Source organism: Sphaerodactylus townsendi, linkage group LG09, assembly GCF_021028975.2.
Source record: "Sphaerodactylus townsendi isolate TG3544 linkage group LG09, MPM_Stown_v2.3, whole genome shotgun sequence".
Taxonomy (NCBI): Eukaryota; Metazoa; Chordata; class Lepidosauria; order Squamata; family Sphaerodactylidae; genus Sphaerodactylus; species Sphaerodactylus townsendi.
The window spans coordinates 18,865,707-18,893,467 of record NC_059433.1 but is presented as its reverse complement, the minus strand read 5'-3'; the positions used below and the strand labels follow the sequence as shown (position 1 = coordinate 18,893,467).

General features: G+C 44.5%; 1 protein-coding gene across 1 annotated transcript in view; it reads right to left on the bottom strand.

Moving 5' to 3' along the window:
- Positions 1–840: 840 nt before the first annotated feature.
- The window catches only part of GMPR (guanosine monophosphate reductase), a 37,013-nt gene continuing 10,092 nt past the window's right edge, over positions 841–27,761 (bottom strand). Inside the window, exons 4-9 of the mRNA XM_048507810.1 lie at positions 21,342–21,515; positions 18,106–18,187; positions 15,914–16,020; positions 12,958–13,000; positions 5,759–5,918; positions 841–1,644 (exon numbers count right to left, since the gene is read on the bottom strand). Of these exons, the coding sequence (XP_048363767.1) occupies positions 1,464–1,644; positions 5,759–5,918; positions 12,958–13,000; positions 15,914–16,020; positions 18,106–18,187; positions 21,342–21,515 (747 nt within the window). The 3' untranslated portion in view covers positions 841–1,463. The remainder of the gene's footprint in view (positions 1,645–5,758; positions 5,919–12,957; positions 13,001–15,913; positions 16,021–18,105; positions 18,188–21,341; positions 21,516–27,761) is intronic.

Here is a 27,761-nt window from a genome sequence, read left to right as displayed (position 1 = left end):
CCAATTTGCTGGTTGTCCCTAGCCCCTCAATAGTCACCGGCTGGCCTCTGCAGGGCCAGGCCTTTGCAGCCCTGGCCCCTGCCTATGAGAATGGAACACTTACCACCAGCTCTTGGAAGTTCCACTTGGGGCCTGTAAGACCAGGTGTTCCACCGGGTGTTTGGAGAGGCCGGTCGCTGAGGTACGCCCTCCTCTTCCCCCTTTTACACTCTGGACCCTTAACTTTTATAGGGCCCAACTCTCTGGGTTTGTTCTTTCCAAGGTGGGCCTATGAAGTTTTATGCTGGACGCCGATAAATTTGTATTATCCGATGTTTTAATTGGGGTTTTAATATGAATTGTTGAATTGTTGTTATTGTGTTGTTCACCACCCAGAGCCCTTTGGGGGAGGGGCGGTATATAAAAATGATTATATATAAATAAGTAAGTAAGTAAGTAAGTAAATAAATAAATTTGCTCCTCCCACACACACACATATTTTGGATGGGCCTACATAATATCTGGATGTTTCCGTTTTCTCTGGGTCATGAAGGTGACAGTGGGGAGAAGGAAGGTGGAAGTTTTAACAGGAGGTGTTAGAGACTGAACCATGCAGCCACCAACTCTTGAACCACCCTGACTGCTCCATGTATGGCTCCTTTGAATGTACTCTGTAGTTCATGAAACTTCATTGGCCTTCAACCATATGAAGCAACTGCGTGTTCTTGGTCTTTACCAAAAAGGGAGACAAGAAGTGTAGAACGCAAGGTTGCGCCTTAAGTGTTTCCCTTTAAAATATGAAAATGAATGAGCCTGGTCACTTTGCCGGGCTGTGGAGTTTCCCCAAGCAAAACATACAAAGAAAATATAACGATTTAATCAACAATCTTAGGAACATTTATATATCAGTGCACATTAAAAATCCAGTACTTGATGTCACAGTGAAAATAAAACAGCAGCTTCGAGTTCTAGAGCCGCACAGCTGACGTGCTAGATCAACAGCCATGCAAGCGTCTTCTAGTTTGGAAAGTTGCCCTCTTGTCTTCCTGACTTCTACACCACACATTGCAAGAGCAGCAGTAAATGGCTGTTTGGCAAGAAAAGCTTCAGCTGAGCTCACTCGGCACTTGGGAATAGGGATCATTCCAGCAAGACTGATACATTACGCATCTGCAATCTTAGGTGAGCTTTCTTGGATTATCATTAAAAGATTAAACTAGATTTATCTTTTAAATGGGCAAGGCTGTAAAAAAAAAAAGATGTGTTCTCTTTTATCTTGAACCAAACAAAAAATAATCATGGGCATTGCTGACATGTACGGCTTGTCCTCCTTACCCGACTGCTTCAATCGACTCTGGTAGCGGTCGTCCCGGTTTCTTTCCTAGCTTGGAGCAAGCCAGCAGGAAGCTGTATTGCAAATTAAAGAAAAAGGAGGAGCCGGCGGTTCTGGCCGATCTCAACGCGTTCACCTTCTCCTTCCGTGGCTAGGAAAAGACTTCGCTGTGCTGCTGAGTTACCCGAATAAATGTCGTTCTTCGACTGAGCTCCTTCAGTTTGGCGGCTCCCACGTAAGTGCAGGTCGAGCGCAGGCCTCCGAGGATATCGCGGATAGTGTCCTCTACATCCCCTCTGTACGGCACTTCTACTGTTTTGCCTTCAGAAGCTCTGGAGACGAAAATGGGTTTATTGGTGTTAAGAAATGAAGTAAGTAAATAAATAAAGTAACCTCCCAGAAATCTGTTGAGACAAATTACTTTACATATAACATACCGTATATACTCGCGTATAAGCCGAGTTTTTCAGCCCTGTTTAAAGGCTGAGAAAAGCCCTCTCGGCTTATACAGTCACCATTTTTCTAGCAATCACAGCGAGGCGGGGCTGGGACAACCTCCCTGCTGCGGGGAAACCTTGCTGCCCTCCTTAGAAGGTGAAGGGGGAACCCCGCCAAACCCCGGGACGCAGAGGGAGCTCCTTATTTGGGCAGTGACATCAGGGGAGTCACTGCCCAAATAAGGAGTTCCCTCTACTGGCTGGGCTTGACAAAGCCCACCCAGCCCGACAGCAGAGGAGCTCCTTATTTGGGCAGTGACTCTCCCTGATGTCACTGCCCAAATAAGGAGCTCCCTCTGCCTCCTGGCTTCCCACCCTCAGCTTATACCCGAGTCAATAAGTTTTCCCAGGTTTGGGCAGTAAGATTAGGTGCCTCGGCTTATACACGGGTTGGCTTATACACGAGTATATACGGTAGATTTTGAAAGCACTGCCTTGATTTCCCCCCCCCCCCCAAATACAAGTGCTCAAAGCTATTTTTTCTTATTTTACAACGTACTTTCAAGAGTGATGAAATCTATCCAACGTCTCCAGTGAATCTTTAATTCCACTGCTGAGGTACACTAAACTACACTCATAGTCTCTTTTGAGTTTTCATTCATTTGAGTAAGGGGGTAGATTGTTCACCTTCACAATAGTCAGTATGAAACCTGGAAGCATTTTTCCCTAAGAATTTTATGAACTAAGATGAAAACTTTCAGTCTCAAAAGAAGAAGAAGGAGAAGAAGAAGGAGAAGAAGAAGAAGAAGAAGAAGAAGAAGAGTTTGCATTTATATCCCCCCTTTCTCTCCTGCAGGAGACTCAAAGGGGCTGACAATCTCCTTGCCCTTCCCCCCTCACAACAAATACCCTGTGAGGTGAGTGGGGCTGAGACTAGCCCAAGGTCACCCAGCTGGCGTGTGTGGGAGTGTACAGGCTAATCTGAATTCCCCAGATCATCCTCCACAGCTCAGGCGGCAGAGCTGGGAATCAAACCCGGTTCCTCCAGATTAGATACATGAGCTCTTAACCTCCTACGCCACTGCTGCCATCTGGACACCTCGGAACAAACGCCTCTCACTGTCTAACAGAAAAGTTTTGATGGAAATGCGGATGCAGCTGATGGACACAACATCCGAGAGTAAGTTATGATGCCCAGAATTCCTTGTGCCGTTTCATGGAAACCGGAGGGAGCTGTCTGGTGTTAGATAACGGTTTCTAACTGATCGCACACATTCCTTGATTGAGTATCTTCTTGTTTCATGAACTGTGTTCACGATTTGAAAGCTATAAAGGAGTGGTCAGCAAACCCTGGCAGTACGCTGACGGTGGCGCCCAAGGCCATTCTGATTGGTGCACAGGGCTAGGTCTCCGCCCCAACAACCATGACAACCAGTGATGCAGGAAATACCAACCAGGCGTGGCTTATATCATGGAAACGTAGAATGGAAGCTCCTCCAAAGGCATCTCCAACCCCCTGCACAATGCTCCCCTTGCTGCCCAGACAAGCACAGGCCCCAGCTGCGTCGAATGTGAATCCATCAGATCTTGCCCAAACCACTGGAACCTGACTTGCTCCAAGCTTGTCTGGCCCAGTATAGCTGCAACCCCAGAGGTGGGATCCAGCAGGTTCTCACCAGTTCCCGAGAGTGGGCTACTAATTATTTGTGTGTGCCGAGAGGGGGTTACTAACTGGGTCTGCTTTTCCGTTAGAAATTCCATTAGGTCCAAAAATCAATAAAGTCCTGCTGTTTCCTATGTGGCTGGTTAGCGAAGGTAGAAAACGGGATCATTCTCCCTGTTGGGCTGTTTTAAAAACATGTTTTAATAACATGGTAAAGTTCCTTGTTTAAGGAAAGTATCCTTCTTTTGAGTTCTAGAAACAAAATTAAGTAATTGAAAGTAATAATCCAATTGGTAATAATCCAATTGAAAGTATTAAGTATTTGACAGGCAGTCAATTAGAGGAGAAGTAGTTGTTTCTGTGGGCAGTAGACGATAGGACTTGCTATAATGAGTTTAAATTATGGACAGAAAGATACCAGCTGGAAATTAGGAACTTTTTTTTACAGTAAGAGTTTTTTACAGTAACAGAAATTATTAATGCCCCGCCCCTGAAATGTCCGGCCACGCCCCTGTCGTGCCTCGCCCAGCCCCACTGACGCTACGCCACTGTTTGAAGGCAGCTGACAACATAAAATTATAACTATTAAAATATATAACACTGTCAGAATTCCCGCCAGTGCTCCAGTATCTCATTCCATCAACAGGTCCCTGAATGATCAACTGAGGAGGGCGAGACGTAAAGAGAAACAAAGACAAAAACCAAACCAAGGAAACCAAAAGTCAGAATAAATAAACTAAATAAAATAGGGACAGGAACAGTGATAGAGAGGCAAGAAGTTATATATATAATTGTCACTGCCTCAGCCATAAGCCAGATCCCAAAGGGCCCAGAGCTCAGTAGACAGAAGCTTCTCAAGGCTGGGCCCAGAGCCAAGAAAGCTCTGGTTGAGCACAGCTGGAGACCTCTGAAGCCAGGAAGCCAGGAGATTGTTCTGAGTGGTGCGTAAAACTCTCTGGGGGTCGTAATGGGAGAGGACAGTCCCAGACTGTTTAGGGCTTCAAAGGTTAACACCCCAAAACTTTAAATCTGATGTTCAGCTGGGAGCCACTACAGCCGGCAGAGCACAGGCTGAATGTGAGATCCTACTGGTGTCCCCGTAAGGATCCTCACCACTGCAGTTTGGACCAGCGGAAGTTTCCAGAGCAGCCTCAAAGGTAGTTTTGTGTAAAGTTGCAGTATTCTAGTCTGGAGTTGTCCATATCATGAATCACCATGGTTGAGTCAGGGCAAGAAAGATAGGGCACCAACTGCTTAGCCTAGCGAAGGTGAAAAAAACACTATCCTGGTTGTGTTCATGACACACAGTGGATGTGGGTGTTAATTCAACCTTATCCAAGTTCGACAGTCCATGTCCCAATCATGAATCTCCCCAGCCCAGCCCTACCATTGACAGATCAAGTTTCAGACAATTCTGCTTCAACCATTTCACCACGGCTCCCAGACACTTGGCCAATCCATCTGTTGAAGATGGCTAAACTACTGTTACTGTTGTCTTTATATGTGGTGTGGTGGGAAAAGCTTCCCATGGAAAAGAGAAACATGGTAAGAAGCAAGCGAGGGGGGATATGATTGAAGTCTATAACATTATGCATAGGGTAGAAAATGTTGACAGAGAGAAATTTTTCTCTCTTTCTCACAATACTAGAACCAGGGGGCATTCCTTGAAAATGCTGGGGGGAAGAATTAGGACTAATAAAAGGAAACACTTCTTCACGCAATGTGTGATTGGTGTTTGGAATAATAACACTTACAGGAGGTGGTGATGGCCACTAACCTGGATAGCTTTAAAAGGGGCTTGGGTAGATTTATGGAGGAGAAGTCGATCTCTGGCTACCAATCTTGATCCTCCTTGATCTGAGATTGCAAATGCCTTAGCAGACCAGGTGCTCCGGAGCAGCAGCAGCAGAAGGCCATTGCTTTCACCTCCTGCACGTGAGCTCCCAAAGGCACCTGGTGGGCCACTGCGAGTAGCAGAGTGCTGGAGTAGATGGACTCTGGTCTGATCCAGCAGGCTAGTTCTTATGTTCTTAAACCAGAAACCATCCCACACAGACACACACGTTCATTAAAAATCAATAGCTTGACTATGCCTAATCCAATTTTTTAACTGCAGCCTGTGTACACAGTTCATATTTCCTGAATTCCTGTTTATAAGCTGGGGCAGGGACACCATTGAGAAGTTGCGGTACCAGGACAAAAAGGATACATGACACCAAAGAGGGGTGGGGTTGTGCAATTAAAACACAGGGCTGTGCCTTTTGCTGCCAGTGGAAAAGGTTCACAAAATGAAAGATGTGAAGGTGCAGATCTGGATCCATGGCGAAGACTGGGCAGAGTCTGTACCTGTACTCGGCAACGCCTCCTGCATGCTTCTTCATAGCCGTGTCTGAGCTCATCCCATAGAAAAGCTTCACTTTCTTGCCATTTCTCTCGATGACCTCTCCAGCACACTGATCGTGCCCGGCAAACATTCCTCCAAGCATCACAAAATCAGCCCCGGCTCCTGTGAGCAGAAAGCACAAAGAAAGTGCTCCAATGAGAATGCAGCGGAGGAGCAACGCCGGAGGAGCAAAGTTTTGCATTTTGTGGGTAAAAAATTATTCCAGTCAATGGGGTGCTGTGTGGTTTCCGGGCTGCATGGCCGTGTGCTAGCAGCATTTTCTCCTGACGTTTCGCCTGCATCTGTGGCTGGCATCTTCAGAGGATCTGATCCTCTGAAGATGCCAGCCACAGATGCAGGCGAAACGTCAGGAGAAAATGCTGCTAGAACACGGCCATGCAGCCCGGAAACCACACAGCACCCCAGTGATTCCGGCCGTGAAAGCCTTCGACAGTACATATTCTAGTCCAGTGGTGGCGAACCTTTGGCACTCCAGATGTTATGGACTACAATTCCTATCAGCCCCTTCCAGCATGGCCAATTGATCTGAGATTGGCCAAATGGCCATGCTGGAAGGGGCTGATGGGAATTGTAGTCCATAACATCTGGAGTGCCAAAGGTTCGCCACCACGGTTCTAGTCAATCTTAGACCTATCAATAACTTTACCTGTAAGGGCACAAAGGAAGAGCTCAAGGGACACCCTTAAGACTAACCACGGTCACTCCGACAGGTTTTTATGAATCAGAGATCATTCATCAGATATAAGACATGGAAAATCTTTTATGGTTTTTAATAAACACTGATGGGGCGGAGGGAGCACAAGTAAGTGATACCATCCGCAAACAGATGTGAGGACAATCGCTATGATAACGAACTCCAGTTTATTAAATAGAAAGTTGTTTATCTTCTATGAATTCCCATAAAATACTGTTACTAATCTATATAAAGTGGAAATTGTTCTAAACTGTAAACTCTTCAGAATTTAGATGTCTGTAGATGTAAGATGTACAAAGCAGTATTCCTTTTTCTGGAGTTATATGAAATGAAAATGTCCGTACGGTGTAATCCAGCATTATGCAGATATAAATGAAATTATCTAAGTACATTAAAAATAAACAGCAGCTCATGCTTATTTGATGAATAATATAATTGTGATACTATTACATTGCCAACATGGGATCCTAATTTGATAGTGTTGAATGGACAATGACTGTACCATGATCGCTTAGGAAGAGAGACTCATTGTGGGCAAACGGCAGTTTTGGCTCCTTAGTCTATCCTATGCGCCAGTTCATCCATCACTCTAAAACTGTCTTGTGATAATTTGTTTTCCCCAAGGACCTCCCCTGGTTCAATGGAAAGGTACCTTCTGGTGTCTGGGACTTTGCAGGCATGCAGGTACCCAGTTTGGCTCAGGACCACGGAGAGAGCAAGCCTAGACCTCCCCCAAACACACACCATTTTCCCAACAAGGGGGAGTGGTGCTATTTGCGCCATTGGAGGTCAAATGCACTGATGTTCTTCATGCACTTCTGCAATAAAGCACTTTGTCGCTCATGGGCTGTTTCAGGTTGAGAAAGTGGGTGCAAGGGAGGTGCAAAGCATGGTCCCCAGTCAGTTTTGGCCCACGCACACCCGGGAAGCACTGAAATTCATTATTCAAATTTTATTTCATTTTCAATCCCTTCAACTGTAGGTTGGTAGGATTTTAAATAAAAGAGAAGAAGAAGAGTTTGGATTTATACCCCCCCCCCCTTCTCTCCTGTAAGGAGACTCAAAAGGGCTTACAATCTCCTTTCCCTCTCCCCCCCCCCCCCCACAACAAATACCCTGTGAGGTGGGTAGGGCTGAGAGAGCTCTGAAAAGCTATGACTAGCCGAGGGACACCCACCTGGCATGTGTTGGAGTGCACATGTTAATCTAGTTTCCCAGCTAAGCCTCCACAACTCAAGTGGCAGAGCAGGGAATCAAACCCGGTTTAATCCAGATTAGAGCGAACATGCTCTTAACCACTACGCCACTGCTGCTCCAAACAAAAATGAGAGAAGGCAATAAAACAATAAATACTAAGGTCTTTTGAAAACATATGCAAGAATATAGCTCTTAGCCAGTCCACATCATTTGAAAATAACAATTTCAAAATAATAAAATTTTTATTTTTATTATAGACAGCAGAATTAATAAGAAATCCCAATATATCACTCCTAGATGCTGTAAGTAGAGGGCAGTGTAACCGAAATTCAGCATTCACGTCTCCACTGAACCCAGGGACATGCCCAGAAAATTCTAATTTGTAGACAGGCCCTCACAGAGCTGTTATTCAGCTGTGGTTTGAGCCAGAAGGAACCGTCATGGGTGTCACAGGGAGGAGAGCGCCCCCTGCTGTGGCTGTGGATTGAGAAAAATCTGCCAAAGCCGGCTAGCCCAGGGGTCTGCAACCTGCAGCTCTCCAGATGTTCATGGACTACAAATGCAGAGGTGGGATCCAGCAGGTTCTCACAGGCTCCCGAGAGTAGGTTGCTAATTATTTGTGGGTGCCGAGAGGGGGATACTAATGGGTGATTTTGCCACGTGATTTTTGCCTTCGTTACACCCCTCCTCTCAGCAGTAGCGCACAGAACTTGAAGCAGTCTAGCAGGAGGTGCACCGGCATTGTGGCAGCCTGCGCCTGCGTGCATTTGTTTCCAGCCCAAAGACCGGCGCAGCGGCTGCGTTCTTGCCACAGCCCTGCACAGGAATGCCCCGCCCCGGAATGCCCGGCCACACCCCCGTCGTGCCCCGCCCAGCCCCACTGGCGCTACGCCACAGTTTGAATCCCACCACCTGTTACTAAAATTTTTGGATCCCACCACTATACAAATGTTCATGGACTACCAATTGGCCATGCTGGCAGGGGCTGATGGGAATTGTAGTCCATGAACATCCGGAGAGCCGCAGGTTGCAGACCCCTGGGCTAGCCTATGCAAGCGCAGTCCCCAATGAATGTCTGCACTGGAGACCTCGATGAACAGCAGTTACAGTAAGTGCAAACTAGTTTTCCAAGGGATATTTCCTCACAACCATCACAAGAACAGCCAGGCTGGCTTTTAACTTCTTCTTGTCCTGCATGAACATATTCTCTAAGAAAAAAAGACAAGGCAATTAAATGTCTCTTCTTTGGCACCCACCCAGAATTGCTAATCTCAGCAAATGCTCCATTAAGAAAGCAGAGTGAATGTGTGTCTATGCCAGAGATGATACACGTCTCGCCCCATGCCTTATCTGTCTAGTTACATAACTCTCCCTGTACTTTGGAGAGTAATGTAACTGGAAGAATCAGGCATGGGGCGGGATGTATCAGTATGTACACACAACTCGGAAAGCAGCAGGAAAAAGTCATGGGGGGATTTAGCCCCGCCCTCCCACGAACTGTCCTTAGTGGATAAAGTAGGATTTTCAGAGGGACACGTGAGGACTTTTGAAGAGAGACAGCGCGGTGCAGTGGTTAAGCGCAGGTGGATTCTAATGTGGAGAACTGGGTTTGATTCCCCACTCCTCCACCTGAGTGGCAGAGGCTTATATGATGAATCAGATGTGTTTCCGCACACCTACATTCCTGCTGGGCAACCCTGAGCCAGTCCCAGTTCTCTCAGAACTCTCTCAGTCCCAGCTACCTCACAAGGTGTGGGGAGAGGAAGAGAAAGGAGATTGTAAGCCACCTTGAGTCTCCTTACAAGAGAGAAAGGTGGGGTATAAATCTAAACTCTTCTTCTTCATCATCCCTTTACTGCTAGTAGCATTTAATTACACACAGACTACTGGCTATAAGGGCTCAAGCAGAGTTCAGGTTACTTAGTACCCTGAGATCCGCTTCTCTATACAGGGACCTTCTCAGGGATCTGAGATTGCAAATGCCTTAACAGTCCAGGTGCTCGGGAGCAACAGCTGCAGAAGGCCATTGCTTTCACATCCTGCATGTGAGCTCCCAAAGGCACCTGGTGGGCCACTGCGAGTAGCAGAGAGCTGGACTAGATGGACTCTGGTGTGATCCAGCTGGCTTGTTCTTATGTTCTTCTTTCTCTCCCTTTAACTGTTCCAGCACACTTTGATGATCTGATGATTACTGCGAATAGGAAGCAGAGGTGTATCTAGGTGGGGTGCCGGCTCCACTTTGAACTCCGCTCTGCACGGGTCCAGCTGTAAACTGTGGGCTCAAAGCTTTAAATTGCCGGCTTGGCCCAGCCAGGCCCAGCTTTACACTGCTGGGTCGGCCTCCAAAGTGACTGAGCTTTATATTGCGGGCTCTGGCCCTGAAGCTCCATGGATCCAGCACAGTGTTTCCCAACCTTTTCGACGTCACGGTACCCTTGACCTCGCTCTTCATATCTCAAGGTACCCTTGAGGTTCATTTGAATTTATTTTTGCATTTTAAGGGTTTTTTTTTCCTTTTTTGGCCTGTGGGTGGGGGGAGTGGCAAGCAGGGGGAGGGGAGGGGAGGGAAAGCAGCATTGACAGCCGCGTTGTTTGTTTGCCTAAATTTGGCATGGATTTGGGGGGATTTAAAGGGAAAGCTCCCTTTAAATCTACCCCCCCCCCAATTCACACCGCATTTAGGCAAATAAAACAATGCTGTTTTAAATGTTGTTTAAAGGAGGTTTCCAAACCCCCCTCCCCCAGCCCCTTCAAAATCCATTTGATTCCGGTGGGGGAGGGCAGGCAGTAGCATTGTCAGGGTACCCCGTGATGTGCTCATGGTACCCCAGGGTACCACGGAACCCTGGTTGAGAATCACTGATCCAGCAGCATCAAGCTGGACCTGGCCAGGCTGAGCCGGCACTTTAAAGCTTCTAGGCCAGGGTCGAACTGTTCGCTTGGCCTGGCTGGGTCCAACTTTATATTGCGGGCTTCGTCCCCAAAGCTCCAGGTGGACTTCAGAGGGAGGTGGAGCCAGCAGTATAAAGTTGGACTCTTGACAGGCCACGCCCACAATTTGACACCTGGGTGGGTTTAGTGTTGAAGTGTGGGTTCTGCCTTCAAATTCCACGTGGGTTTCCAAGGCGGTGCTCAGAGTTTAACGCGGGGCCTGGCCTGGCTGCAGGAAAGGGAAAAGGGGCTTTTGGTGTTTGCCCTAAGTGCTGTTTTCCAAAGGTACATCCCTAATAAGAAGGCAGTTACTAAAGTGTGCTTGGACACTTTATAACTGTCAGTAGGGAAGCTGGGAAGGGTTGCTATAATACAGTGGTGGCGAACCTATGGCATGCGTGACAGAGGTGGCACTCAGAGCCCTCTCTATGGGCACAGAGAGTTCGTCATGTTGGGGGAGCGGAAAATCACCCCCCCCCACCCCACACACATATATCTCTAGGCTGGTCTTGCTTCTGAGTAAACCCTCCTAGGGTCGTGATTCACCCATTCGAAGCATTGCACGGTTGCTTCACCAAGCTTACTTCCGAGTAACACACGCCTCGGAGCAAACTGTTTTTTCTAAACTAAAACCTCAGTATTCAGGTTAAATTGCCATGTTGGCACTTTGCGATAAATAAGTGGGTTTTGGGTTGCAATTTGGGCACTCGGTCTCGAGAAGGTTCGCCATCACTGCTATAATAGAACTTCTTTTGTTTTCTGCCAGATCTTTTCAGAGACAAAATCCTGACTGGGGCCAAAATCTTTCGTCTGTCTTTCTACAAGTTTCAGAGGTCACAGTTTTCTTTGCATGTAGACCCGAAGAGATTAAAGGGATTTTCAAGCAAGCGAAGTATTAGAAAGCAAAACAATGAAGTTCTTTGAAGCACTTCCCTATTCGTCGAAGGCCTTTTCCACACAAGTTGTCGACAACTAACCTTTCAACTAAATTTCACATTCTTTTTCCTTGCGTTTCTCATGTTTTTTTCCTCTGTTTGGTTTCAGAAGCATTTTCCTTTCATTTTTCCTCCGTTGTTTGCCCAAGCACTTTTACTACACTGGTTTTTTTCTATCCATCTCTAAGCCAGTTTCTCTGGAGAGTACAATCATGTTGAAATGGTCTTTATTTCTCTGCCCCACCAAACATCTATCCACGTCCCCATGTAGTCACTCGACCTCTTCTTCAGCCATTCTCTCCTCCCCCTTGTCCCCTATTTTCAAAATAATTTTTAAAAAATCTCATATCCAAGTAGCAATGAAACATTGAGGCAGAAATTAGATCAGTTTTGTCAATTTCACATAGAGCTTACCAAGTTAATGTTCAGGCACAGATACAAAGATACAAAGAAGCAAGAGCGGTTAGATCAGCTTTATCAATTTCATATTGAACTAGCAATGTATTATTAGGGCAAAGACACAGTGTCTGCAGCTAAGAATGAGCGAATGTCATAGAATAGCTGCAGTTAACAGTTGTGCATTACTGCAGCTCTATTGTGGCCAAAAAAATGTGCTTTCAGGGGAGGGGATGGACTCTCCCACTGAAAACATAAATCAGTTATTTTCAGAGCCATAGGAGTTAACAGTGCCATACTTTTAGAGTTCTAGAACAAAAGTCAGCTCTGATTTCTACCACAATACTACAACCTTTATTAGGCATATTAAAATAGGCTCCAGAGCATTACAGACATTTCTGAAGTACAAATCAAAAGTACATTCAAAACACAGACAGATAAACTGTATCTAGCATTCGACATTACTTAGAAAGTTCTGTCACTTGTAAAAGAAATTTTGCTACTTTTTCCAAGAGCACGGCCTCTGTGTTATTAAACAAAAGCTCCACAACAGAGTTGTCAGAGTCTCCTTCAGGTTTTCCATTCTGTAAGACCAGCTCCAGGTATAGAGAAATTCCTAATACCCACATATCTCGGACAGTCAAAAGTATAATGTGAGCAAGAGTCTCCACTTGGTTGTTACAGTGTGGACAGACCCGATCCTGGAGAGGGATAGATAGGTAGCGACCCTTTGTAATGGCCAATGGAAAAGTATTGCATCTGGCCCTTGTAATAATGCATCTCTGTTGGGGTTCAGTTAATAGTTCAAGATATTTGGCCTTTTAGGCAAGAACACAAACTTTTATGAAAGACACGAACTAGTCCATATCAACCTCCCTGGCAACTTCCTCCTGAGATATCTGAAGTATAATCATATTTGAAGAACAAATGCTACATGAGAAAGACAGTTCATCCTGCTCATCACAGCTAAGCACCATGTGGTACTCACCAAAAGCTTTGGCAACATCTCCAGGGCAGCTGCAACCCCCATCCTAGAAAAACAGCGAAAAGAGGGAGAAAAGTAATATTATAGTTAGTGCCACCCAAACTAATAATTGTATCCAGTGATAGCATAAAGCAATTCAAAATCCACAAGACTCCTGCACAGTTTCCACATCATGCCAGTACAGAGTAACAGTTAAAATGCTGCACTGGGATTGGAGAGGCCTGGATTCTAATCCATACATGACGTCTTCTGGGTGATCTTGGGCCTGTCACTCTTAGCCTAAGCCAACTCACAGGGTTAGTGTAAGAGTGAAATGGAAAAGGAAAAAGCTGTGTACACTGCCCCTAGCTGCTTTGAGGAAGGGTCGGATACGAATGCATAGATATGTAGTATGCACTAATAGTATCTGTAGTATCAAAGGAAAGGAAGTAGTTAGAAAACTTCACTATGCATGGTTGTGGCATAAGAAGAAGAAGAGAAGAGTTTGGATTTATATCCTCCCTTTCTCTCCTGCAGGAGACTCAAAGGGGCTGACAATCTCCTTGCCCTTCCCCCCTCACAACAAACACCCTGTGAGGTGGGTGGGGCTGAGAGCGCCAAGAAGCTGTGACTAGCCCAAGGTCACCCAGCTGGGATGTGTGGGAGTGTACAGGCTAATCTGAATTCCCCAGATGAGCCTCCACAGCTCAGGCGGCAGAGCTGGGAATCAAACCCGATTCCTCCAGATTAGATACACGAGCTCTTAACCTCCTACGCCACTGCTGCTCCTTTTTTCTTTCTTTAAAGCAACTTTTCTTTCATTCTTTAAAGCAACTTTTTTCTGAAAAAGATTAATCAGTAATCAGATTTCCTCGGGAGAGAATAAGTTGTCTTGCCCTCCAAGCATGCTATAATGCCCAAATAACTCAGACACATAATCCAGCTCATGCAGTTAACCCTAAGAATGCAGTCTCCACTTAAACTGAGAAAATTAGCTGGGGTCAGAGAGAGCAAAAGGAGAGTAACTGGGATTGACACCCAATGTATACCAGGATCGTCTCTGGTGGGAACTCTTAAACGAGACGGTAGACAGGAGTTCTGCCCAGACGCCATGATTTGTGGCTTCCCTTAACTGCTGCTGTCTACCCTCGGCCATTTATTTGTTCACCTTTCTCACTAAGCCTCCAGAAGGATTACAGAATCATTTCAGTGGGCATTTGGGGGAGTGGAAACTAGGAAGTCCTCATGTGGAAACCCTTTCACTTGTGGAAATGTCGATCCAGATCCAAGCCACAAGGTCTAACAGGTTTTCAAAGTAACCATTCTTCATCTAACTTAAGATAATTCTGAACATTTTGAGAACTACGCAGATGATTTACACCATAGTGTTTTGCATTTCCAGACTGAAGAAGAAGAAGAGTTTGGATTTATACCCCCCCTTTCTCTCCTGCAGGAGACTCAAAGGGGCTGACAATCTCCTTGCCCTTCCCCCCTCACAACAAACACCCTGTGAGGTAGGTGGGGCTGAGAGAGCTCCGAGAAGCTGTGACTAGCCCAAGGTCACCCAGCTGGGATGTGTGGGAGTGTACAGGCTAAACTGAATTCCCCAGATAAGCCTCCACAGCTCAGGCGGCAGAGCTGGGAATCAAACCCGGTTCCTCCAGATTAGATGCACGAGCTCTTAACCTCCTACGCCACTGCTGCTCCCTGCTGCAGATTAAAACTGGTTGTTTAATCATATTTTTATTCCTCATACACGGTAATAGCAATTCACAATAGCCTGGATGTTTTGTTCCCAAAATAACTCACTAAGCAGCTAATTTTTATTCATATAAGATAGTAAACCTGTTCTGTATGAATGAAGAACATATGAAAACTGAGGGTCAATAGGAACATGTTTCATTTTCTCTCAAATAGAAACATAAGAGGTAAAAAAAATTGATCTCTTCTTCACTGATGAAGACTATTACTACTTTTCCAATCAAAACTATCTTTTCCTTACTAAAGTGTTCCTCCCCCTGTTACATCTAGCAGTAAGAAGATCAGAGTAAGAAGAAAGGATCAGAAATACCTGCCTTCCCAAACTAGATTGCTTTCCTACCAATCCACTCAAGGAAGCCCACCAGAGATCAGACCTGGAACCCTACAGGTGGTTCTAAGTTTTTGTTTAGGTGGCATTTATGAAATTACTCACTAAAATATTGTGGATTACAGTTCTTACATTGCCGCTTGTGATTTATCAGTCCAAGTGAAGGGTTCTGATTTGTTCTCTGAAACCTCTCCTCAGTCCTTATAAGCCAGTGGTGGCGAACCTATGGCACGGGGTGCCAGAGTGGCACTCAGAGCCCTCTCTGTGGGCATGCGCAAATAGAGTCCCCCCCTCCCACACACACATCTAGGCTGGCCTGGTCCACTGGTCTTGATTATTAGCATTATTATTAGCATTAGCTAATTGATTATTAGAATTATTAGCATTAATCCTAAGACATAGTTTTAAGGAAGCAGTGTAGGTAACCCTATTACGCGCTTTTAAACCCCACTGATTTTCATGCGAAGAACTAAAGCGCAATCCTTTACCTGGGAGTAAGCTCAGTTGCTGGCAATGGGGCTTGCTTCTGAATAAAAACTCCTAGGGTCATGATTCACCCGTTGGAAGAGTTGCACGGTTGCTTCCAAGCAGAGCCACAGACTACCACCAAGCTTACTCCCAAGAAAGGCATGCCTCAGAGCCAACTGTTTTTTCTAAACTAAAACCTCAGTATTCAGGTTAAATTGCCGTGTTGGCACTTTGCGATAAATAAGTGGGTTTTGGGTTGCAGATTGGACACTCGGCCTTGAAAAGGTTTGCCATCACTGTTGTAAGCTGTCACTATATTGCTGGAAGGATTTCCTTGATTTCTGTTTTGGGGTTCTTTTTTTCCAACACTTTTGTTACGGTTCCTCTGCCTGTCTCATAGAGTTTATTTGGGACCGTACTTACGGAAATGATGTGCCCCTTCAGCCCATGGGCGGAATCTGCGCACTCAATCACCGCACTCAGCTGTGGGTAGCCCACCCCAGTTTTAATCCGAGTGGTGCACACGGATCCTAGTTGTTCAAAACAAATGAACAGACGAATGAAATGAGAGCGACACCGCCTCGTAAATGGAACAGGTCTCATTGTGAACTCTTCATGAACACCCACACAGGAAACACTTCTTCCGCCTCACCGAGGCTGCACATGAATGGTGCTAGGGCTGTCCCGTGCAACCATTATTGCTCTTCAGATCCTCTGAAGGTGCCAGCCACAGATGCAGGCGAAACGTCAGGAGAGAATGCTGCTAGAACACGGCCATACAGCCCAGAAACCACACAGCCCCCCGGTGATTCTGGCCGTGAAAGCCTTCGACAATACAATATTCCTTGATTTCTATTACAAGTAAAGTACTCAGCACTTTGAATGGTTCCCAAATGCTGCCTTAACTAGAATGCATGAAAATGGGGAAAGAATATTAACAAACCAGAGAATCCTTACAATAATTCACTCTACCATTCCATCGTCACTTACTTTTAATTTCTATTTGGTACCCATTTCCCCCCATCTTACAGATCCTCTTTCCAATCATTTTGGCCAAGAGGTAAATATTCCCACAGTGGCATCTTAAGCAAAAAAGATACAAAAACGTGCACAAGTTCAACATCCTAAGAATAATGATAAGCATACAAATGGGTAGAGAGTTCTGTTAAACAATCAGGCAAACATGTTGGACCGATTTGGGATCCTTTGGGTAGGCCTTCCAAAGGACAGCAGGAAAAGAGCCTCACATTCCATTTAATGGGGGAGTAGTCTGGTTAGATTTGACTCCTTATGAGATGTAGCTTGAGTTCAGAAAGGAACTCTTAGATGATCCTGGTAAACCATCATTTTGAAAAGAGCTACACATCCTTTTCCACTACAACACTATTCAGCCACTTACCGTATATACTCGCATATAAGCTGACTTTTTCAGCCCTGTTTTAAGGCTGAAAAATGCCCCCTCGGCTTATACACGAGTCCTGGCTCTTCAGGCCTCTGCCGAGGCTGGGGGTGTGGCCAGGATGACCTCCCTGCGGCTGCACAAGCCGCTTGTTACTGCCCTCCTCCCTCGGAGGGTGAAGGGGAACCCTGGCTGACTGGGCTTCCTCAAACCCCAGGAGGCAGAGAGAGCTCCTTATTTGGGCAATGACTCCCCCTGATGTCATTGCTCAAATAAGGAGCTCCCTCCACCTCCTGGTTGCCTAGGCTTCCTCAAACCCAGCCGAGAGGTGGAGGGAGCTCCTTATTTGGGCAATGACATCAGGGGGAGTCACTGCCCAAATAAGGAGCTCCCTCTGCCTCCCGGCTAGTAAAATTAGGTGCCTCGGCTTATATACGAGTCGGCTTATACACGAGTTTATACGGCAATCGCTATGCAGCCTGGTCATTGAAATGAGCTTTACAGCAGCTGTTTATTCACATATTCATACAATTCCGTCAGTGTTCAAATCCATGTTTTGTTCATACTCACAGAAAACTTGCAAGGTAAGACACCTTCATCCCCATTTCATGCATAGGACAGTGATGGTGTGATACTAAGCAGAGTTACACCCTTCTAAAACTTCAAGACTCCTTATGCCAATAAAGGTTATGAAATGAACTTCAAGACTCTTCAGGACTGCGCTGTGGCACTTGGGGACTGAGTCATTCAGTAAATCCTTAAACCCTGGGGTCTGATAACCATTTTACTAAGGCCCCTTCCGCACATGCAGAATAATGCACTTTCAATCAGAGGGGAATCTAGGCAAAAAAGTTCTGCCAAGTCCCAAGAAATACCGCATTATTCCATTAGTTTTATTTATCGTCCACAGAGAACCCTTGGTGGAATTGAGCGTCTCGGAAACTTTCACTTCAAAAATGAGATAGATTTTAACCGTAAACCAATTTGGGAGCCCATCTGGCTGAAAAGTAGGAATAGATGAAAAAATATTAGATGAAACATTGTAAGGACTTGCATTTAGTCCTCAAGAGGTGCAAGCGCTCTCAGTGACGCTGACAGTCTTTGTTCATCATTGTAATAGACAAAAATGCTGCCTCTGTATCATTTCAAGAATGCACAAGCAAGCAGCTGCTGAACATAAATACAGCGCCTTACCATTCACCCCAAATCAACGTACCTGGTCCAATCCCCACTTTAATAATATCTGCTCCTGACAGAATAAGTTCTTCCACCATCTCTCCTGTCACGACGTTACCTGCCTGGAAACAAATATTGTCACTAGAAATGTGAAAAGGAACCACAAGGAATGATTTTTCTCTCTTCATCTTTCTTTAAAGCCCTGAATAATTATGCTGTTTCTCATAGCAGTCTTGGCCACTGGAACATTTTGATATGCAGTTCTTAAGGATCAGAATTTTGAACCATGCCCTTGACTTGGAGCTAATGTGTTGCGTGTGGTGTTATGAACTTCTTTACTAAGGTCTAGAGCAGCCATTCTCAACCAGGGTTCCCTGGTACCCTGGGGTGCCGTGAGCATGTCCCAGGGGTACCGTGGCAACACTACCGCCCCCCCCCCCCTCATTTTTGTGGTGTCTCCCACCGGCGTCAGCAAGGACATGGAGCTGGCCCATGGGGCAGGGCCTGCCACAAGGTCAGCAGCCACCACCACCCCCAGTGCTACCCTTCACCCTGGGAGTGGAAGGTGGGGTGTGTGGCAAGCAGGGGCAATGGGAGGGGAAGGTGGCGGCAGGGGTACCGTGAGATATGAAGAGTGAGGTCAAGGGTATCCTGACCTCGAAAAGGTTGGGAAACACTGGTCTAGAGGCCTCATCAAAGAACACAAGCACTGTTCAAGTGCCCAGATCAGGTTGTGATGATGCTGTAAGTTGCTGAACCCAGACGACACAGAGTACTTTTTGAGAAACCAGAACAGGTCAGCCTGATATTCCCTGAATACCATATTTTGTTTTAAAACTAAGTCCTTTCCAGAGCCCCTCATCCCTTCTTTATATTCCCCTCCCACCCTCCTCTTCATTTACTGGATCTAAATTAGTGGGGAAAATTTCATTGATTCTGTATCAGATTCTTGCAAGTAAAAAAAAATGAGAGGGTAACTGTATAATTATAATGTTTTGGCTAAAACTATTGTAAGACAAGATGGTCCACAGGGGAAACTAGACTTCAAGTTAAATACTAGCTCCACTGTAAATAAGAGTTTGGATTTATATCCCTTTTCTCAACTGTAAGGAATCTCAAAGCGGCTTACAAACTCCTTCCCTTCCTCCAAAGGTGAAGCTAGGGCAGGGGTCTGCAACCTGAGGCTCTCCAGATGTTCCTGGACTACAATTCCCATCGGCCCCTGCCTTATTTAGAAGAGTGTGATAGCATCGTGATGCCTCAGTTTCCCTCCATCTATAACTGAGCAAGCAGTTTGGATTTTGGCATGTTTGTAATTGATCAGTAATGCTAAATATGCTAATAATTTGCTGCAGTTACATGGAACTGTGGGGAGGGGTAGCACACATACCCGGAGCAATTTCTACTCCTTTCCTTTTTCATGGAGTGATTGTCGCTGACACTTTGACTTGGAATGGCTCATTAAACCCAGGAAGCTAAAGACTCTTGAAATACGGTTAGCTGGTCTCTCAGAATTTTTCTCAGAGTTCATTTCACAAGTCACTAAACGCTACTTCTCTGAAGTTACTTAACCTGTCATAAGATACCTAACCTAATTCTGCCTCTCTGTGATTATGAGCCCTAAGCATCTAGTTCTTTTGATGTCTGATCCCTGTCTGTCTGTCAAATCCTATCTCAGTGCTTTTTCTATCTATATAACTAATTCCAAAATGTGTCTTCTGCCTGCAGATACTTAAATCCGCAGATAAGGGACACACTCACCCCAAATGAATAGTCCTTCAAACCTGGAGTACTCCTCCAAGTTTGCAGGAAAATCTAAAATAAAAAATGGAAGGGGGAGGTGTTTAAATCCCCAATTTTTTTTTAAAAAAAGCATTGTCTGCACATGCTCAGGAACAGCAACGGCAGCCATGGTTGGGGCAGGGGGGGAGCTGCAGCAGGCCCAGTAGATGGGAGTCTCACTGGGCCCAGGAAACGCATTAGTGGCAGATAGGGTAAGTGGTAAGAGGGAGGAAATGCACTGGGTGTGTGTGTGTGTTATCTGGGGGGTTACATTCCTCCAAATTAGTCTGTGTTAGCCGTGTTATGGGGAGAGGGGAATTGCCAGGGGATTCACCTCCACTGTTGGTGTGTGGGTGGCCAGGAGTCACCACTGCCATTCGTTTGCATGGAGAGGGCAAGTGCTGAGAGAATGGGTGACTGAGAAAGTAACCGCTGCCATTGTTGAGTATGTATGAAGGGTGGAGGGTGGAGGAGGGGAGGGGAGGGGAGGGGAGGAAGCTGGGGGCAAGCAGGAGAGTTGCCACCATTATTGTTACTATGGTGGAAGAAGCTGCAAGTTAATTTGGGGAGGCGAGAGAAAAAGAAAGAAGAGTAGGTTGGCTTGGGGAGGGGGAAGAGAAACAGAAAGGAGGGATTGCCTTGGGGGAGGGAAAGAGAAAGAAGGAGATATTGTTTTGTGGGGAGGGAAAGAGAAAGAAGGGATTGGCTTGGAGGGAGAGAAAGAGAAGAGAGCTGGCGGATTGTTCCCTCCCTGCAAGTTTCTTGTGGGTCCCCACTTGTTACTGTCTGTTTTCCACTCACTTCCCCCCTCCCGTCTCTCTCTCCCACATGGACAAATCTACAGCCTCCCTCTGACTGAAAACACTTGAGATCTACATATAGAGTGCGGAATCAGGGATTGGCTGTAAGGCATAGAGGGAAAGCTAGAAGCCATTTGTCACAAATGACATTCCTGAGAAACTTTCAGGTCTGCAGTTCATCTAACAACTGAAATGTCTTTGCGTGCTTATGGGTATTTTCCAGACAGTCCTTTTCTCAGTTTGTTTTTATATATTCCGTAACCCACCTTGAATCATTTTAGAAAGGTAGGCGAAAAGTGCCATCTTAATCACAAGAATTACCAAGTGATCTTGGTCAACGATTCCATTTTAAACACTTTAGAGTTTGCTATACTGTTTCCTCCGCTAACTTCTGAAACTGTTTTGAAACTTTCTTGGGTTTAAAAAAAAGCTTTGCAATTCAACCAAAGACGGCTGCGCAAGAGCAATGCATCCATTAACTGCTGGGTCAGGTTTGTTGGACCACGGCCCTACATTCCCCCAAATCTGGGCTCCCCAACTGTTAAATGGGAATGAAAGCAACTAAGGGTGTTTCTGTAACAATGATCAAAGAAGTCAACGATGGGGAAATAATGAAGCACGATCACTGGAATTAACCAGATCTATCACTAAATTGCAAGTTCCCCCATCCCCCAAGTTCCCTCCTAATACCTACCATGATAGTGTGATTTGGGAATCTGGTATGGACAGATTTCACAAACTCCACAAAGTGTTCTGAATAACCATTGGCCACATCCAAACAAATGTACTTGATCAGTGGAATGGCCTCTATGACCTTTGTCAGTTTCTCAAAGTCAGCCGTGCCACTGCCGGAGCTTACAGCTACATGCTGAAAGAATGATCAATATGTTATTTGCAGAAGAAATACATACTGGCTATTTAATACAAACATCAGACTTTGCAATAAAAAGATACAGGGAGAAAGCAGTTACTTTTTCAAAACTATATAGCAGAAAAGAAATCACAACAGAAATTGGGGACAGACAGGGTCTTAGAACTAAGGGTTTAAAATCATTCCCAGATAGACTGTGTCAGACATTATTTCCTTATAGAACGAATAGGTCTATATAACACTTTCATCAAAAGCAATTATTTCTTTGCCATGTAGGATATTTCCATCATTTAAAAATACTCATTGGCCCCTTCCGCACATGCAGAATAATGCTCTTTCAATCTGTTTTCAATGCTCTTTGTATCAGTGCGGAATAGCAAAATCCACTTGCAAACCGTTGTGAAACTGGATTGAAAATGCATTATTCTGTGTGTGCGGAAGGGGCCATTGTTTCAGGAATCTGTAAGCAAGAAATTCCTTGTGGTTTCTGACATACTCCAAAAAATTTTTTTAATAAGAAATTATTTTGCTGATTCCTAAAAACATTGTTTGGGACACTGTTCATTATTTTCTGATTGTTCTTTTCAATGTCTACAAACTGTTTTTGTATCCTATCAGTAGAAAATAAAGCTATTATCTATCCATTTTCTGTCATGCTAATTATCTCCACAGAGCCACTTTTTGCTGGCCTCACTAGAATTTATTGACAATTTTAATATTATTTTTATTGGTTTCACTCTCTTCTATATCTTGTGTAAACAAATCTACAAAACACAGCATGCAAAATTTGGCCTTTTAATTTGTTCATCTTTCATAGTGTATTCTTATGAAGAGTAACTACAGTCCAGGTTGAGTTAAATAACTATACTTTTTCAACAAAAAGAACTAAGTAGAGTTGTAACTTCATTCACCATGTGCTGGAGCGTCTTTGCTTTAGACTGCTTTGCTTGGGTCCCCATGCCTATGACCCAATTGGAGCAAAGATGATCCAGCACATGGCAGGTGAAGTTACAACTCTACTTAGTTCTTTTTGTTGAAAAGGTATAGTTATTTAACTCAACCTGGACTGCAGTTACTCTTCATAAGAATACACTATGAAAGATGAACAAATTAAAAGGCCAGGCTTAGAATGGAGTAACTCTGTCAGTGTGTTTACAAAATACTGGTCTCTGAAATCATTCTTGAAGCCTACTTTGCCTTTTATTTTTTCCCATTCTTTTTGTCTTTTCTTAAATGTTATTAGTATAGCTATTTATATCCGTGTAAAATACTCGTCTGTGATAGCTAGATACAAGTCCAGTAGCACCTCCAAGGCAAACAAGATTTTCAAAGTATACGCTTTCGAGAGTCCGAGCTCTTTTCATTAGCTATCTGACAAAGGGAGTTTGACTCTCAAACGCTTATGCCCTGAAAATCTTGTTGTCTCTATGGTACACCTGGACTCAAATCTAGCTGTTCTACTGCATATCAACATGGTCACCCTCTGAAGCTATCGTTTGTGATACTTACTCCAAACATCAAATAAACATTAAATTCTGCCAGGGCTCTGTTGGAGCCGCTCTGAGGAGTGTTATAAGCTAGTGACTGATGTGGAGTCTTGTTTGTCTACTCCCAGTGGCACAACAATCTACAAGCCAGCCTGAGGACATGCAGATCTTCACTCAAATCAACAGAAGCTTCGAATTTAAACTGTGCACATCTGCTCTTGAAATCAAAGGCCTTTGTTGCAGCTCAACTTTGCTGGTGTGTGCATGAAGCACCCTTAAAACGTCTTCTTTGATGACCTTTACTTCATTACTTCACAAGTGCATTCGTGTGTTTTAAGCAAGCCCTCTGTGAGGAATGGCCAAGTGAAAAAAACTCCAGCAGGAGCTTGCTGAACAGGTCTGGTCACCGTGGAAACTAAAGAACTAAAGAAGGAGAGGCCAACTGAGAAAGAGCCCTTTGTTACCCAAGGTGGAGACACAGACTCTCAATAATGTGGAGAATATTAGCTTAGAGCAGACTGCTTATTAATATTGCAAGAGGCTTGGGTAAGGAATCTTTAATACCAGTGTATACAGAGATCACCTTAGAAGAAAATCCACAGAAAGGAATATGATGCAAATTTGACAATCTTTATTGCAGGGATGAGGTGTTCACAAACATGTGATTCAATTCAGCCAACATGCACACACAGAGTTCTTAAGATATAGAAAGGCTGGAAAATAGATTTGGAACAGAAAAAGGGTATGGGGCATATGGGTAATAAGATCTGATCATGAAGTGAAAAAGATCCAGGGTTCAGACCAAACTACCACAGTCTGGTTCCAAAGGGAGGCAACATCTTGGGCACAGCAACAAAGACAGAAAAGTGTCAATGGTGCTAGACAAAAGGGTGGGTTTTTTGGGAGGTTGGGGGATTTGTAAGGGGAAGGACAGCTTTAAAAGGGGCTTGGATAGATTTATGGAGAAGTCGATTTATGGCTACCAATCTTCTTTGATCTGAGATTGCAAATGCCTTAACAGTCCAGGTGCTCGGAAGCAAAAGCCGCAGAAGGCCACTGCTCTCACATCCTGCATGTGAGCTCCCAAAGGCACCTGGTGGGCCACTGTGAGTAGCAGAGAGCTAGATTAGATGGACTCTGGTCTGATCCAGCTGGCTTGTTCTTATATTCTTATGTTCTTAAGGACCACCTCTGGGGGTGTCAGGCCAACCCTTAGGAGATGTCAGGACAACCTCTGGGAGGACTGTTGGAGAAACAATGAGGTGTACTGTAAGGTGGTCAAAAGAAGTTAGTTAGGAAGGGAGTTTCTGCGTTTAGATCATCAAGGAAGGCAATGACATCAGGAGTCTTCTTGTGGCTGAAAATGAGGATCTATTCAGTAAGGCTATTGTATCATATTGAGAACATATTCTTCCTTGGCTGTACTGCTAAAAATGTGCTAACATGGCAGTCAGGCTGAGAGCACGAGAACTGGAAAACAATTCTTTTAAACTGACCTGTCTACTGCCAGAGAATGGGCTTCTCATCTCTGCAATGCTGACATCACCCTTCTTGGGCTGGCAAGTGGGCAAGGGTACCAGAGAAGCACACACACCCGTTCCCCGCTATGCCAGGGCGGTATGGTAACACCTTAGTGGGAGAACTGGAAAGTGAGTCTGGTCACCAGTGCTGTATACATTTGTAAATCAAGGACTTCTATATGAGCTCCTTGGTATTATCGTATGTAAATGAATGAGAACCAAACCCTGCTCTATATTCGACTTGATGCCAGCTGTTTTTGAGAGGGTTGCCCAACATTATTTATTTATTTATTTGTTAGATTTTTATACCGCCCCATCCCCGAGGGGCTCTGGGCCGTGTACAGCATAAAATCTCAATACAGTTATAAATATAATTGCTAAAACCTTTAAAAACAGCAGTAAGAGGGAGGGATGGCGAGTCCCATTAGATGAAAAGGCCCAGATGTAAAGAGCCAAAAAGGGGGTGCACCTTCAGCAGCTGGTCCCTCCAAAGGCCCGGAGGAACAACTCCGTCTTACAGGCCCTGCAGAACTCGCCAAGATCCCGCAGGGCCTGGACAGCTGGAGGAAGAGTGTTCCACCAGGCCGGGGCCAGAGCCGTAAAGGCCCTGGTCCGCGTGGAGGCCAGCCGCATCATTGAGGGGCCAGGGACCACCAGTAAATTGGCCTCAACCGAAAGGAGAGGCCGTGTAAGGACATATGGGGTGATGCAGTCTTGAAGATAGCAAGTTTCTAATTTGCCACATTCCATGAGTATGGTGAAAGATGGAAAAGGGCAGACCTTCTGGGGTCTTCCACTAGCATTCTTGCTGCTCTTCTCTACAAGCATGGACTGGTGGGCCAGCGTTCCAGTTCTAGTCTTATGTCCCCCTTCAACAACAGCAGTGAAATAGCCTCAAGTGCAATGTCTGAATTGCAGTTACCAGTTGTTTAACCGGATTCTTTCACTGGATCCAAAGTATATAAATGAAACAACAAGCTAAACGCTAAAGTATTGACAAATGGTTTTCTCATTGAAGAATTACAAACTGAAAAAGATACGCATCAAAGATATTGTAAAGGATTCAATGGTGTTGATGGTGAAGTAACCTTGAGTGCATTACCCCCCCCTTTACACCCAAAAAGCCTTTTATTTCTGCTTCTATGGAATTCCTTACAGATATCCTTTGTCGCCACTTTTATTCAATTAAGGATTAGAAGTGATGGCATCAACAATCAGACTGGACCATAATATTTGGGGCATGACATTGATGATGAAGAATTCAAGATGAAAAGTTATGCAGATGATGTAGTCTTGACAAGTGTAAACCTACAACTATCAGTAGATATCTGATGGATAAGATAGATCATCATGGATCTATATGGATCATTTTCAGGCTAAAAATCAATAAAAGGAAAACAAAGATTGCTCCTAACTTTTTAATGCCACAAGAAGTAATGGAGATAGGTGAAGCTACAAATGTTTACTCTAAAAACGTGAAACACTTGGGCATAATTTTGAACAGATGAAGTGAAACACTTTTAAAAAACAATGTTCTTCAGATGGTATTTAACCCCAGAAGATGTCAGGAAAACCAATAAAAAATATAAGGGAAAATGTTGGAAATGTCAAGATAAAATCAGATCATTTTTCATATGTGGTGGACCTGCAAAAAGGTGAAAAAGTTCTGGAAAGAAATTCATATAGAAATGCAAAAAAACACAGAAGATCAAATTTCAAATGGATTGGAAGAAGAAGAAGAAGAAGAAGAAGAAGAAGAAGAAGAAGAAGAAGAAGAAGAAGAAGAAGAAGAAGAGTTGGATTTATATCCCCCCTTTCTCTCCTGTAGGAGGCTCAAAGGGGCTTACAAACTCCTTTCCCTTCCCCCCTCACAACAAACACCCTGTGAGGTAGGTGGGGCTGAGAGAGCTCAGAAGAACTGTGACTAGCCCAAGGTCACCCAGCTGGCGTAATCTGAATTTCCCAGATAAGCCTCCATAAGTCAGGAGGCAGAGCGGGGAATCAAACACGGATAAGAATACACCTGCTCTTAACCGCTTCGCCACTGCTATTAGGCATTTTTCCCAGAAACCTACCAATAAAATCACAAGAATTATTCCTGTACCGACTAACACAGGGGTAGGGAACCTGCGGCTCGAGAGCCGCATGCGGCTCTTCTGCCCTTGAACTGCGGCTCCACGAGCCGAGCCGCTGGCCCCATCCTTGCTGCCTGCAGGGCGGGTGCACCAACTGCCTGCGGCCGGCTGGGCCGTGCCGTGGGCTTCCCCTCTCGCCTGCCCCGTTGGAGCGGGATGGGCGCTTTCCCAGCGGCTGGCGAGGCAGAGCCGCTGGCCCCATCCTTGCCCACCCTGTAGGCAGCAGGGCGGATGCATCCATGTGCTTCTCAGAATGAGCGGAGTAAAAGGTGAAAAACCCCAATATATACAGTGTTATCTCTATTTTAAATGTCAAAAATTATGTGCTGCTCCAAGTGTTTTCTTTTCCCATGGAAAATGGGTCCAAATGGCTCTTTGAGTGTTAAAGGTTCCCTACCCCTGTACTAACAGAAGCTAGAGTTTCAACTGCATCTAGTTGGAAAATGAAAAGATCTCCTGATCTAGAAAATTGGGAAAACAAAATGAGACAGTATTCTAACTAACCAAATCTGTAAATGGAAAACCAAAACATGTATTCAATGAGAATGAGAGTTGTATTTTAAGTATTACACAATACTGCCTAAATTGTAGGTTAAGATGAGAAGACTTGTTAATGTATTTACTTGATCATTTATAATGTTATTATTCATATTTTCATTAACATTGACAATTCTTTTGGATATGTAAAATAGACATCAGTACTGTTCATTATATTAATACTATTCACACTTTCTGTAATGTTGAGTATCTTTTTGCATATACAGAATTAATGAGGATGACCAAAAGATTGATAGTTAAAGCTGTTTCTATCCAGTATATCAATGTTAGTTTCTTTTCACGAATAAGATTTTGAATGCAGATCCAAATTATATTAAATTATGTTATAGATTATATTTGATTTTAATTATAAAAGTTTACGTATTTATCATAATCATAATTAATTTCAATTATGAAGATTGATATGGTTGCTATGTTTGTTTTTAATTTCTCTTTTCTTTTTGTATATCTTTTCTATTGGCCAAATTATAAAAACTACTTTAAAAAGTGTATCAGGGAAGCCTGTAGTTCTACTCCTTCTGAGTAGAACTACAACAGTGGTGG